The sequence below is a fragment of the Xyrauchen texanus genome, chromosome 19, assembly GCF_025860055.1.
Source record: "Xyrauchen texanus isolate HMW12.3.18 chromosome 19, RBS_HiC_50CHRs, whole genome shotgun sequence".
In the NCBI taxonomy this organism is placed as follows: Eukaryota; Metazoa; Chordata; class Actinopteri; order Cypriniformes; family Catostomidae; genus Xyrauchen; species Xyrauchen texanus.
Window position 1 is genome coordinate 43,725,377 of NC_068294.1, and position 15,165 is coordinate 43,740,541.

Sequence of the window (15,165 nt, forward strand, 5' to 3'; positions counted from 1 at the left end):
CTGTACGATTGTGAATGCTGCTCTGAGATGCGGGTTGGCGCTGGCAGCACGAGGGGGACCTACACAATATTAGGTGGTTTTAATGTTGTGGCTGATCTGTGTATATATAGGTTGGGAGTAATGGATTACATGTAATGGATTATGTATTTAAAATACAAAATATAAGTAACTGTATTCCACGACAGTTTCAATTTGAATCAATTGTAATTAGAATACAGTTACATTCAAAAAGTATTTTGATTACTAAAGAGATTACTTTGTATTTTATTGTCATTTATTTCATTTAATATTTAGTCCTTAAAAATGTAAATAATGTGATCTAAAGTGCATTTGAACAGCGGTGAAACACTTTCTTATGATGTTACATTCATACGAGCAGACAGAGAAGTACATTTGAAGTCAGTTTGGAGCAGAAGAAATAGAAATAAAACTTGTGTAAATTGTTAGCTTTATGCTAAGCTAAAAGGCTATTTCTAGCTATTTTACATGCACATCTTACCAGACACGATCATATTTATTATCAAGAAAATTCACTTTAGATCATAATTTCTTTTTTTCTAGTAAGACCTTTCATAATAGAGCAAAAATCATCATATTTTTGATAATAATTTTTATATTGTTGTCCTGTAAAAATATAAAATATCCTTAAAACAAGATTAATTTGATTGATCTTGTTTTATAAACAACGCTGCATAAGATATTTGGGTTTTTCTGAGAATGTATTTTTAACATGAATTTTGAGTTTTTATAGTCAAAACAAGTGAAAAAATCTACCAGTGCTGAAGAAGTAATCCAAAGTATTTAGATTACGTTACTGATCTTGAGTAATCTAACGGAATATGTTACAAATTACATTTTACAGCATGTATTCTGTAATCTGTAGTGGAATACATTTCAAAAGTAATCCTCGAACTCTGTATATAAATGTATATTGTGCATTTTGATAGTCTTGAGGAAGTAACAAAGTAACAAAGTAACAAAGTTACAAAGTAACTAATCCTTTAAAAATCTAGTTTAAAACACATGTAGTTTGTAGAAATGTGATATTTGTGTATATGTTGGTTTTGTACAAATTTGAACAAATTTAAAGCATTTTCTACAATATAAATAAATAAATAAATAAAAATAAGGCTTAATAAATGTTAACCATCAAATGCAGTCCTCCTCAAACATATTCTTCAAAGAAAAAAATATTTTTATTATAATATTATTTGTATAAAAATGATTAATTTTTTTCACATGACAACAGCATGTTGGTTACACCTCCTGACTTTGGACAACATTTTTTTTTCATTTCTTAATATTATTTTAAAACAAAATGGCTTATTTAAAATAATAATAATAATAATAACAAAAGAGTATTGCAAAATACATATGTCAATATTCTTCACTTTATAACTAAGTTCCATTCGTCTGCATTCGTGGATGCTGAATTAAAAATGGAATGTTGAACGGTCATGTGACAACAATGTATCAATGTAACATGTATTGTTGCATACGGCATTCTATTTCAAATCCTTCAACAAATGTATCCAGTGGCACTAGAATTCTTTATGTAGCATTGCTCTGCCAATCCAAAACTACTGGCACAATCCCATTAGCCAATATACCAACCCCATCACCATCCTCACCATCCTGCCTAGAGACTTTAAACAAGAACAGATCCTCTGAAGAGATTTGAGATCAAATGGCAGTGTTGTTGCTGTAGAGACGGGATGTGCACTTTAACTCTGAAAGTGTTTTAGTGTAATCGATATTAGTCCAGGAAAGTGTTTGCTAAAACATCGCTATTACTATTGCTCAGTAATGACGAGTTTCTCTCTCATTGTAGCTCTTTGATTTCTCTGAAGCTTCAGGAAAAAGAGACACAAACAGCATTCTTTCTTATTAATGCTTCTCTAAGTGCAAGTGTTTCTCTCTGAATTGATTAAAGTCTGGTGCACAAGGATCAATAAGTGAAATGGAGATTCCTAAACCTGATTGGAGGTCGTCTTTATGATTAATCTACCTGTAGAGATACAGCGAGTGGACACAATGAAGGTTAGAGAGGACTGGAGGGTCAGGAGAAAATAATTCTAAACAAACACACTTATTTGGACGCTCTTACCTTGATCTTGTGCTTTATTGGGTTTCCAGGTCCTGAAGTAATCGTCCTACAGAAATACACAATGACACGCACTTAACATCCACAGACAGACACAAGTCATGCTTTACATTCAGACAATATTCATGACCTTCAGAGGGAAGTTAAAAGCATTTCATCGACAGAGAGAGAGATTTGAGATATTAAATCATCTCTGGGTTTTTCTTGATTCTGAAAGGGAACATTAAAAATGATTTGGAAACTTTTTACCAGGCCTTCATTAATTATTCTTGCTCATTTTCAAATGCATTTTATGGATAGATTTGACTGTTTTATCCTTCATTTTATTGTTAAAGACTTTCAATATTAAACTATAAAAATACAAGTTATTATATGTTCAAATTGAAAAGTTCATCATTCACACACATACTGTGGACTAATTGCCAAAAAATGTATCTCATTTGTTCAGAACCCAACCCCAAATTAAAAAAAGAAAGACTACAATTATTTATAAATAATATTGTCTGTTTACTTGTGATGAATCGAATAATAAAAAAATTAAATATTCCTAAATTTGTAAGCATGTAATTCTGGTTTTGTTTGCTCCACCTCTCTCCACAAAGTCTTATTTTATTCCACTAGGTGGCAGCAAGCACTAGAAAAAATTATTTTCCCTCTATCACCTTCCATCACAATATACAGATATGAACTGTAGGTGGCGCTCTAACACATTTTATCCCTCACAGATGTGCTCGTCCATAGACATTCAGTCTAATGTTCAGTTCAAGCAACACCCTCATTATTTCATTGAATATCTCGGCCTCTGAGTGGACTACAAGCTCAATCTAGGGGTCATTAAAAAGCTGAGATCCTCCCCTTTGATATATAAAATTTTAACATTGATAGTCAATATATTTCAGATGATTTGTTTAGCGTACTTTTCCTGCTGGGTGGCATATTTTGTTCTGGACTTCTAAAATGTAACATTAGATTATTCAGTTTTATATTAAACTATTATTTATATTGTCAATGGAAACGCAGCGTAGTTCTAGCGGGAAGGCTAGCAGCTGTACACCATCACATCATTAGCTGGGTAACTCCTAGCCAATCGCATGTAAGCCATTGCTTTATAAGTCTGCTCACAATCTATCACATTGCTGTTTCAGTGTGCTAACACGGCAACCTCCTCCACCCCACCACCACCTGTTGAGCCCCGTCCCGCACGGGGGTAGGCTCCTCGCCCCTGCCTCCTATCTCCGGCAGGATATAACGGTTGCAAGTACAACTCCCTCGGACCGCCAGACGGGGCCTACACCAAAGAGAGACATTACATTTCTGTTTTACATTTATCAAACTGGAAACGGCAGTGCAACAGAGAGAGAGATTTACGGACAGCTGTCCGACACCTGTGTGTGTTTGTCTTTTTATTTTAAGAATATAATTAACATATTATTTATACTGTCAAGCCAGTTCTCGCCTCCTCCTTTCCATGAATCCCTTTACAAGCAGATTTTACGTTTTTGGCTATTTGTGGCTCACAGCAGCAGTTATCGGCGCATAAATGAGACATTTGTATTTGATGACATACAGATATCATATTTCACTTTATGATTCTTTTGAAAATCTTTTAAACTGTGGTATTCAGGAAACAAAATAATCTGTACAGTCACATTCCTGAGAACGAGAGCTTTTATTTGATATATTAATTGCCTATCTGAAAGACTTTCATATTCATATTCATATTTCCACCACATGACCTCTAGGTGGCGTGACACGTATGTTTTAAAGCCTTATTTTGCTATAAATGTGGTAGTGATGGTTATCTCAGAAAAGTTCAGATTCTAAGCTTTCAAACGACACCTCAGATGCCTGAATATGTATTCGGAGACTTGAACATTTTAAGCGCTAAAATGTTTTTGCGACATAGCGCCCCCTTTTGGACCCACCAACGGGTCCGCCGAGTTCAAGAGCCAAAACCTATGATCATATAAAAAATCCCATTAATGTTAACGTTTCAAAAAATACGACTGTCCCACAGTTGTGACATCATTTCCATTACATCAAACAATTTTCCCCGTAATAAAGTTTTCTCAAAAGTCGGTGTACTTGCTAACCTAGTGGACAAAAGTGTCAGTGCATGCTTGATAGGCAAATCAAGGGATATATCACTTTATATTGGCCATCATTTCCAGTCAAATTATGCAAAACGAGAGTGTGAAAAATGGGTTAGGCAAACTACTACAAAAGCACTGTTGTCTGACATCTCTGAGTGACAATCAAATGTCCCATCTCTTCCCCCTCCCTTCTTAAACGTTTGGCCGTGCGACAGATTTAAGCCATGCCATCACCCATTCCAAAAAATCAAACAAAACTGTATTTATTCCATCCATAAAAATATCACAGCTCGCATCACTTCACTCATTTTAATGGAAGAGACAGATTCAATAGACGGGCTAAAAACCGCAGACAGATTTTAATCTCGCCGACAGACTCAAGGCGAAATCTCACGCAACATTAGCGACGGATGCTGCATTTTAAGGGCTTCTCAAATCCGACCGCTAACACAGCTACATCCCAAAGTGGTGCTAGACTGCATAAACAAATATTTGACATCAAACTCTCATTAGAGACTCTGTAGCCTGAAGCCCATCAACGTTTCAGCATAAAAGATGATGGTCATTTGAATTAAAGAATGTTGTGATTAAATATGATAAATGATCAGAGATACGTTTAATCAGATCGTCTGTAAAAAGAGCTATTGGAGATATTGTTCATTCTGGTGGAAATGTTGCTGAAGTGAGACTCAGAGTGTACAGAGTCCTTGGAAAAACTGGGCCAAACGTGACTCCAGGCTCATGACTCAGAGTCAAACGGGAATCGTGAGAGAATGAAACTCATTTCACCGTCGGAATGACAAAACCAGAGGGGAACTGACTTCATATATCCACTAAAAATCACCTTGACACCAGTAAACATAATTTTAGAGAAGTGAAGCTGTTTCTCAAAACACTTACTGGGATATTTTACTGTCAAATGTGCCGTTGAATTTGAGCTCGAACAACATGCATAAGAATATCTAGCTTCCATTTTGCATATATTATTTTTGCATAAGTAACTGGTCGAGCCGGTTCACAACATCAAACTCAATGTTGATACCAGGTTGATGACGCAAGATGCAAAAAGAACCAAATGAGCCGGTCCCACTGAATGTCGAAGTTTGCTCCAGGGCGTGCTGAGTGACTCCAGTCAGGTCTCCTAAGCAACCAAATTGGCCCGGTTGCTAGGGAAGGTAGAGTCACATGGGGTAACCTCCTCGTGGTGGTGATTAGTGGTTCTCTCAATGGGGCGTGTGGTGAGTTGTGTGTGGATCGAGGAGAGTAGCATGAGCCTCCACATGCTGTGAGTCTCCTTAGCAACCAAATTGGCCCGGTTGCTAGGGAGGGTAGAGTCACATGGGGTAACCTCCTCGTGGTGGTGATTAGTGGTTCTCTCAATGGGGCGTGTGGTGAGTTGTGTGTGGATCGAGGAGAGTAGCATGAGCCTCCACATGCTGTGAGTCTCCTTAGCAACCAAATTGGCCCGGTTGCTAGGGAGGGTAGAGTCACATGGGGTAACCTTCTCGTGGTGGTGATTAGTGGTTCTCTCAATGGGGCGTGTGGTGAGTTGTGTGTGGATCGTGGAGAGTAACATGAGCCTCCACATGCTGTGAGTCTCCTTAGCAACCAAATTGGCCCGGTTGCTAGGGAGGGTAGAGTCACATGGGGTAACCTCCTCGTGGTGGTGATTAGTGGTTCTCTCAATGGGGCGTGTGGTGAGTTGTGTGTGGATCGTGGAGAGTAACATGAGCCTCCACATGCTGTGAGTCTCCTTAGCAACCAAATTGGCCCGGTTGCTAGGGAGGGTAGAGTCACATGGGGTAACCTCCTCGTGGTGGTGATTAGTGGTTCTCTCAATGGGGCGTGTGGTGAGTTGTGTGTGGATCGTGGAGAGTAACATGAGCCTCCATATGCTGTGAGTCTCCGTGGTGTCATGCACAACGAGTCACGTGATCAAATGACGGTCTCATACACGGAGGCAACTGAGACTCGTCCTCCACCACCCGGATTGAGGCAAGTAACCGCGCCACCACAAGGACCTACTAAGTAGCGGGAATTGGGCATTCCAAATTGGGAGAAAAGTATAGCCTCAAGACGTAAACAACATATGGTAATAAAATCACTTACTAACCGCATCTGTGTAAAGTTATATCCAATTTTGCAACTTTATTTAATGACGATGCAATTTTATCCCACTAAAATCATGTTAGCATGCACATTGTTTATGTTTTGTGGCTATACTTTTGATATGGTATTTCATGTTTAAATGCTGTCGATTGAGCTTAACTTGTAACCCAAAACATTGCTTTAAGAGTTCAGTGGTGTTCTCAAAATCCTGCACTTAAAACAGCATGTGTGTGTGTGTGTGTGTGTGTGTGTGTCAGTGGGACTTCATCTGTCAGCTTTAGTGTGTTTGTCTCGTCTGTCTTGCTGCCATCCCCGCTCAACATGACACACACACATAGTGATGTCAGGGTGTACGGCTGACCTGTCATGCCCGCGGGCTCTAAACTGTCACCGCGGAAAACATCAGAGAGAGAGAGACTGAAGGGACGAGCGAGCAAACAGGGAGTGAAGGGAAAGCAGAGGAACAAATAAAGCCGGAGTCTGTTAGTCTCCCGTGAGCTGAGACAGTTCCTGACTTCCTCAAACACACTCCAGCCGCGCTGTCTGTCTGCAGAGCAAACATGAGACAGATAATCTGACAGCAGCTAACCAGCGGCCTGCCCACAACCCTCATTTACCTAAACCCTCAGAAATGGATTTGAGGACAAAAATGACATGCAAACGTACTTTTTGTGACTGTTATGTGCAGAAAGTGTTGTCATGTTGTCACACGACTGAAGAGCTGACTTTCGATATTGCCTGTAGGGGTGATTCCTTCATTACGAACGGGTTCTTTGGTTCAGTAACCGGTCTAGTATCTCGTAAGAGGCCTGCCTTTATGAGTCCAACTGGTTCATTTCAACTCGGTGTCAGGCTACTAGTCATCTGCATTTAGTGTCATTTTAGTATATTATTGCTGATGCGTAAGTTAATGAAATTCAGAACTTTTATCTTTTATTTTATTCCCTTTTTTCTTATTTGGAACGCCCAATTCCCACTACATAGCAGGTCCTCGTGGTGGTGGCGGTTACTCGCCTCAATCAGGGTGGTGGAGGACGAGCCTGAGTCGCCTCCACTTCTGAGACCGTCAATCGGCGCATCTGATCACGTGACTCGTGCATGACACCGCGGAGACTCACAGCATGTGGAGGCTCATGCTACTCTCCACGATCCACACACAACTCGCCACACGCCCCATTGAGAGAACCACTAATCACCACCACGAGGAGGTTACCCCATGTGACTCTACCCTCCCTAGCAACCGGGCCAATTTGGTTGCTAAGGAGACTCACAGCATGTGGAGACTCATGCTACTCTCCACGATCCACGCACAACTCACCACACGCCCAATTGAGAGTGAGAACCACATTATAGCGACCACGGGGAGGTTACCCCATGTGACTCTACCCTCCCTAGCAACCGGGCCAATTTGGTTGCTAAGGAGACCTGGCTGGAGTCACTCGGCACGCCTGAATTCTAACTAGCGACTACATGTGTGATTGTCAACGTCAATACTCGCTGAGATACCCAGACCCTTTAGTGGCTATACTTTTGAAAAAGTATTTTAACGTTTACATATTGACCCCATTGACTTCCATTTTAAGTGTGAATTTAGCTTTTTTTAAATAAACAAGGAAAAAGTCCAAATATTATTTTTGTGTGGTAATCAACAGTATAACACAAATGTTTGTGTACAAAAGCACTGAATTGTTAAACTTACCTCAACCTCCTTAAATGGACAGCAGAAGAGAGAGAGAGAGAGAGAGAGAGAGAGAGAGAGAGAGAGAGAGAGAGAGAGAGAGAGAGAGAGAGAGAGGAGAGAGTTATTTTCAAGTTAAAGTTCAAAATAAGTTCAACAATAAACATTTAACTCTTGAAGTCCACATGAAATCAAAATTGACCCAAACAATTTACTTTCTTAATCCACATTCCTGGTCTTTACCTTGTGCCCACCGTGTCCACATGCGTGGATGTTGCTATGCAACGCATAATTTAAACCAATTGAATTCTGTTCACAAGACTCTAGACTGTCATTTAAGGGTTAAACTTCTGCCGCACCGAGACACGTGCCACAACAGCATGGCGCTGTTTTCTGTGAAGTGGTTCGGCGGGCACAGCGCCAACAAGAGTACCTCAGTAAGAAATCTCTTCAGGGTTTTTTTCTTTGAAACCTGATTGTTTGTAAAGAGTCTCTATTTTAGTTTGATGTGTGGCTTTAAAAAATCTGTTCATTTTCACGTGTCAGCGCGCCGATCAACAGGATTCCCACAAATGTAGAAAAAACATGTTAGTTATATTAAATAACTTAAACTCGAACACATCTGTGGGTCATTTCACTCACTGATAAATGTGTCTTTCAGAGGCTTTATATGGAGTTAGGATGAAAATAAGATGCATTTCAAACTGTTCTGAGACCAGTGCAGACAGACAGCACACTGGAGGTTAAGTCATGCACTAAATAGGGAGCAAGGGAGCATCCTATAGCTCTCCTATAACTGTTCTGAGACCAGTGCAGACAGACAGCACACTGGAGGTTAAGTCATGCACTAAATAGGGAGCAAGGGAGCATCCTATAGCTCTCCTATAACTGTTCTGAGACCAGTGCAGACAGACAGCACACTGGAGGTTAAGTCATGCACTAAATAGGGAGCAAGGGAGCATCCTATAGCTCTCCTATAACTGTTCTGAGACCAGTGCAGACAGACAGCACACTGGAGGTTAAGTCATGCACTAAATAGGGAGCAAGGGAGCATCCTATAGCTCTCCTATAACTGTTCTGAGACCAGTGCAGACAGACAGCACACTGGAGGTTAAGTCATGCACTAAATAGGGAGCAAGGGAGCATCCTATAGCTCTCCTATAACTGTTCTGAGACCAGTGCAGACAGACAGCACACTGGAGGTTAAGTCATGCACTAAATAGGGAGCAAGGGAGCATCCTATAGCTCTCCTATAACTGTTCTGAGACCAGTGCAGACAGACAGCACACTGGAGGTTAAGTCATGCACTAAATAGGGAGCAAGGGAGCATCCTATAGCTCTCCTATAACTGTTCTGAGACCAGTGCAGACAGACAGCACACTGGAGGTTAAGTCATGCACTAAATAGGGAGCAAGGGAGCATCCTATAGCTCTCCTATAACTGTTCTGAGATCAGTGCAGACAGACAGCACACCGGAGGTTAAGTCATGCACTAAATAGGGAGCAAGGGAGCATCCTATAGCTCTCCTATAACTGTTCTGAGACCAGTGCAGACAGACAGCACACCGGAGGTTAAGTCATGCACTAAATAGGGAGCAAGGGAGCATCCTATAGCTCTCCTATAACTGTTCTGAGACCAGTGCAGACAGACAGCACACTGGAGGTTAAGTCATGCACTAAATAGGGAGCAAGGGAGCATCCTATAGCTCTCCTATAACTGTTCTGAGACCAGTGCAGACAGACAGCACACTGGAGGTTAAGTCATGCACTAAATAGGGAGCAAGGGAGCATCCTATAGCTCTCCTATAACTGTTCTGAGACCAGTGCAGACAGACAGCACACTGGAGGTTAAGTCATGCACTAAATAGGGAGCAAGGGAGCATCCTATAGCTCTCCTATAACTGTTCTGAGACCAGTGCAGACAGACAGCACACTGGAGGTTAAGTCATGCACTAAATAGGGAGCAAGGGAGCATCCTATAGCTCTCCTATAACTGTTCTGAGACCAGTGCAGACAGACAGCACACTGGAGGTTAAGTCATGCACTAAATAAATGCAGCTTGTAAACGTCAAAGTTTAAAAACTTTATTTAGCGCAGCGGTTGATCGACAGGTGAGGGGCGGTGCTTCACTGCTGTCGGGATACATACAGGACGGCTTAGCTTTTACACCTCAAATGTGATGTGGACACGTGCGGTTTTGATCAGATCACAAAACATTTTAGATCCCGTTTGGACCTGTATTTAGGGCTGACCACATGTGATCGTAGCACCTGAAACGCATCTGAAATAACCCGAAATATTTCTATAACATTAACCAAAATGAATAAATAGTGCAAATATTTTGATGATTCGAACTGATGTAAACTAATAAAATGTTCCTAATGTATTGAAATATTGATTTAATTCTATTTATTTGCAAATAATGAGATTACATTTCTTTAATGCTTAAAAAATGCCTTGAATTGTCTTGACGAGCTTGATGTATTTACTGCTGAATCAGGAAGTTGGGATGGTCCAATTTTGACACATATACCTAATTTGACATTAGGTTTCCTATTCCGTACGAATACCTCCAAACACTAATGAGATGATGTTGGTGTTTAATATGTTATGAATGATTTATAAGAGTGCAATGTTGCATTAACATGCATGCACGTGTTATTAGATGGATCTGGCCTTGCTTACCCTGAAAATGAATTAATTCATGGATTCATAATGAAATATTTAAAAGCCGTCCTTCATTCAGACAGCAAACATCTCTTTAAACCAAACCCAACATCTCTCATTTGAGAAATCTCTCAGTCTCTCAAATCCCGCCCTAATTACACTAAAATACTTCTTCATGTTTACGCTTTCATTTCTAGCTTTGAGTCTGAACACAAACAGAATGAAGACGAGAACAAAAAGCAAGCACATTAAAAGTGGCAAGCCTTTGCATTTGAACCGTCCACATTCATTTGTGGAGGCAAAATTTCTGTATAATTGCAGTTTTGGTCATTATAAAGTTGAACGCTTCTGATGGTTTAACCAATGCTGTATTAATGCGTCAAAAGTCCATCTAAACATTGTCAAACTCTTGACGCTTGACTGTGTTTGATATGCTAATCTATCACACACACATCACAACTCATCAGTCCAGCATCACTCATGCGTTCACTTTTTCCTTGTAATTTTGGCATGTCTCCATCTAATTTGTTTGTCTCTCGTCCTCCGTTGTCCCCCCACTACTCCTATAGTTTTAACAGGCTCAACAGAGGACAGATTCAAACGAATAATGCAAGAACTACATGGTCTATTTTTCTCCTAAGAAACAAAGAGAGAGACAATCGAGGCCTGTGATGTCATTTTCATGCATGCCAAAAGGTAGTCCATGGATTTTATCAACATCAAAATTTGAGGGGCTGTATAAGGGGAAGTGTATATTTTAGGTCCTCTCTCTTGTCACCATTTCACCAAAGTGGGCTAAGCGCATAACTTGTAATCAGGAGGTTGCTGGTTCGATCCCCACAGTCACCACCATTGTGTCCTTGAGCAAGACACTTAACTCCAGGTGATTGTCCCTGTAATAAGGGCTCTGTAAGTCGCTTTGGATAAAAGCGTCTGCCAAATGCATAAATATAAATGTAAATGTAAGTAAATTAACTTATTTTATTAATCTGTCAGGTTGGAGGGGCATGGGTAGCTCAGCGAGTAAAGACATTGACTATCACACCTGGAGTCGCAAGTTCGAATCCAGGGCGTGCTGAGTGACTCCAATCAGGCTTCCTAAGCAACCAATTGGCCCGGTAGTCCCGATAGTATCTAGGTGCCAAATATTTCCCCTCTATGGAGTGCTAGTCAGGCTTCCTAAGCAACCATCTGGCCCAGTTGCTAGGGTGGGTAGAGTCACGTTGGGGTAACCTCCTCGTGGTCACTATAATGTGGTTCTCACGATTGGTGGGGTGTGTGGCGATTTGTGTTTGGATGCCACGGAGAATAGCGTGAAGCCTATTATGTTTCTCAGGTAACACACTCAACGAGCCACGTGGTAAGATGCGTGGATTGATGGTCTCAGATGCGGAGGCAACTGAGATTCATCCTCCGCCACCTGGTTTGAGGCCAGTCACTATGCTACCACGAGGACTTAGAGCGCATTGGGAATTGGGCGTTCCAAATTGGGGAGAAAAAAAAGATCTGCCAGGTTGGATGAGGACCGTCGGTGGACAGCCATTTTCAGATCTCTCCAGAGATGTTTGATTGGGTTCAAGTCCGGGCTCTGGCTGGGCCACTCAAGGACATTCACAGAGTTGTCCATAAGCCACTCTTGCGTTGTCTGAGGTCCTGTGTGCACTGGACCAGGTTTACATTAATGATATCTCTGTATTTTTCTGCATTCAGCTTTCCTTCAACCCTGACCAGTCCCCAAGTCCCTGCTGCTGAAAAACACCCCCACAGCATGATGTTACCACCACCATGCTTCACTGTTAGGATGGTATTGTGCAGGTGATGAGGGTGCCTGGTTTCCTCCAGACATGACGCTTGGAATTGAGGCCAAACAGTTCAATCTTTGTTTCATCAGACCAGAGAATCTTGTTTCTCACAGTCGGAGAGTCCTTTAGGTGCTTTTTAATGTGTCTTGCAATGAGGAGAGGCTTTCATCTGGCCACTCAGATCGGTGGAGAGTTGCAGTGATGGTTGTCCATCTCAAGTTTCTCCCATCTCTGATCTCTGGAGCTCAACCAGAGTGACCATCAGGTTCTTTGTCCTCAATTGTCTGATTGTTCCAAACTTCCATTTAAAGAATTATGGAGGCCACTGTGCTCTTGAGAACCTTCAATGCAGCCAAATGTTTTTTGTAGCCTTCCCCAGATCTGTGCCTCGACACAATCCTGTCTCTGAGCTCTGCAGGCAGTTCCTTTGACCTCATGGCTTGGTTCTTGCTCTGATATGCATTTTCAGCTATAATACCTTATATAGACAGTTGTGTGCATTTTCAAATCATGTCCAATCAATTGAATTTGTCACTGGTGACTCCAATCAAAGTGTAGAAACATCTCAAATATGATCCAGAGAAATGGGATGCACCTGAGCTACATTTCAAGTGTCATAGCAAAGGGTCTGAAAACTTACCTCAGTTATAAAAAAATCTGTTTTTTGCTTTGTTATTATGTGGTATGGAGTGCAGAATGATGTGGAAAAAAATATTTAAAACACATTTAGCATAAGGCTGCAGCATAAAATGTGAAAAAATTAAGGGGTCTGAATACTTTCTGAATGCACTGTATTTACTTAAACTGTAAGCTAAAATAAAATCCAGTCCCATCCCACATTTTTTTCTCATTCAATATCCTGTTTCACTCTAAAATGTGTCACACTGGGGAAGTAAAATGGTTACGTAAAAAGATTGAAAGTGAGGAGACTGCTCTCAGAACAGTTATAGGAGAGCTATAGGATTCTCCCTTGCTCCCTATTTAGTGCATGACTTAACCTCCAGTGTGCTGTCTGTCTGCACTGGTCTCAGAACAGTTATAGGAGAGCTATAGGATTCTCCCTTGCTCCCTATTTAGTGCATGACTTAACCTCCAGTGTGCTGTCTGTCTGCACTGGTCTCAGAACAGTTATAGGAGAGCTATAGGATGCTCCCTTGCTCCCTATTTAGTGAATGACTTAACCTCCAGTGTGCTGTCTGTCTGCACTGGTCTCAGAACAGTTATAGGAGAGCTATAGGATGCTCCCTTGCTCCCTATTTAGTGCATGACTTAACCTCCAGTGTGCTGTCTGTCTGCACTGGTCTCAGAACAGTTATAGGAGAGCCATAGGATGCTCCCTTGCTCCCTATTTAGTGCATGACTTAACCTCCAGTGTGCTGTCTGTCTGCACTGGTCTCAGAACAGTTATAGGAGAGCTATAGGATGCTCCCTTGCTCTCTATTTAGTGCATGACTTAATCTCCAGTGTGCTGTCTGTCTGCACTGGTCTCAGAACAGTTATAGGAGAGCTATAGGATGCTCCCTTGCTCCCTATTTAGTGCATGACTTAATCTCCAGTGTGCTGTCTGTCTGCACTGGTCTCAGAACAGTTATAGGAGAGCTATAGGATGCTCCCTTGCTCCCTATTTAGTGCATGACTTAATCTCCAGTGTGCTGTCTGTCTGCACTGGTCTCAGAACAGTTATAGGAGAGCTATAGGATGCTCCCTTGCTCCCTAATAAATAATTTATTTATGATGCTTTATGTTTATGTTACAAACAATCTGTTAAATGAGAGTAAATGTATGTTACTATGATGAAAGTCAGTTGATTTTTGTGCAAACAGAGAATGAAGCTGACAGATTATTTCAATCAATAACCCAAAATAACCAAAGCAAACACTGAACAGAGGATGAGACACACGTGTGGTTTCTACGGTAACCTGCCAAAAAGACATACAGACAGACAGTGAAAAGATTGGTTCATTAGATGCAGGTTGAATCATTTACGTCTCTACAATCCTAATGATCACACTGTAAACGTATCTTTCTCTCTGTTTTACTCACTCTCTCACACAAAACACAAATGCAAAAACTATCAATCGATTCTTCACCATAATTCCACGAGATGCCGCGCAACAGATGTTAATGAAGCATTTCAGAGGCGGAGGTTATTCAAAATCAATCTGTAAAAGGCAAAATGTTATTCTCAGTCACCATTCATGTTGCATTTGCTTTTAGGACACTTTGACTTCTGAGACATTGCTACTGTATCCATTAAGGCTGCTCAATTAATTGAGTTAAGAATGAAATCACAATAAGGACTTGCGTGATTACGAAAGCTTGAAAGGTTGCGTTGAGAAATAGACTGCAATCTGCGCTTCATTCAGCATTGTGTAAGCAAGCGGCGCCCTCTAGCGATCTGGACAACATTATCCATTATCCATTAAATCACTATAGAATTTAACAGAGAGTTTTGTTCCTTTGGCAAATGTTTGTTGTTAATTTATGTGGTTGACATTTCCGTGGAATTGTGCAACATAATATGTTTGCATAATATACATTTGTGATGTTCTATTATATACAGTACAAACATGTAAAAAGTGAGTTTTGTTGTTTTGAACTACAAAAACAGAAGAGCAAAAATGGTTTAGAAGTATAAAATAACCTTTCCGTCCAAATATTTTCATATTGCATTCTTAGTTTTACTCATTAAATCCTCCATCTAAAATTCAGT

General features: G+C 40.7%; 1 protein-coding gene across 1 annotated transcript in view; it reads right to left on the minus strand.

The window, feature by feature from the left end:
* spock1 (SPARC (osteonectin), cwcv and kazal like domains proteoglycan 1) overlaps positions 1-15,165 on the minus strand; it is a 217,482-nt gene that overhangs the window by 96,572 nt on the left and 105,745 nt on the right. The window contains exon 3 of the mRNA XM_052149486.1: positions 2,108-2,153. Within this exon, the coding sequence (XP_052005446.1) occupies positions 2,108-2,153 (46 nt within the window). The remainder of the gene's footprint in view (positions 1-2,107; positions 2,154-15,165) is intronic.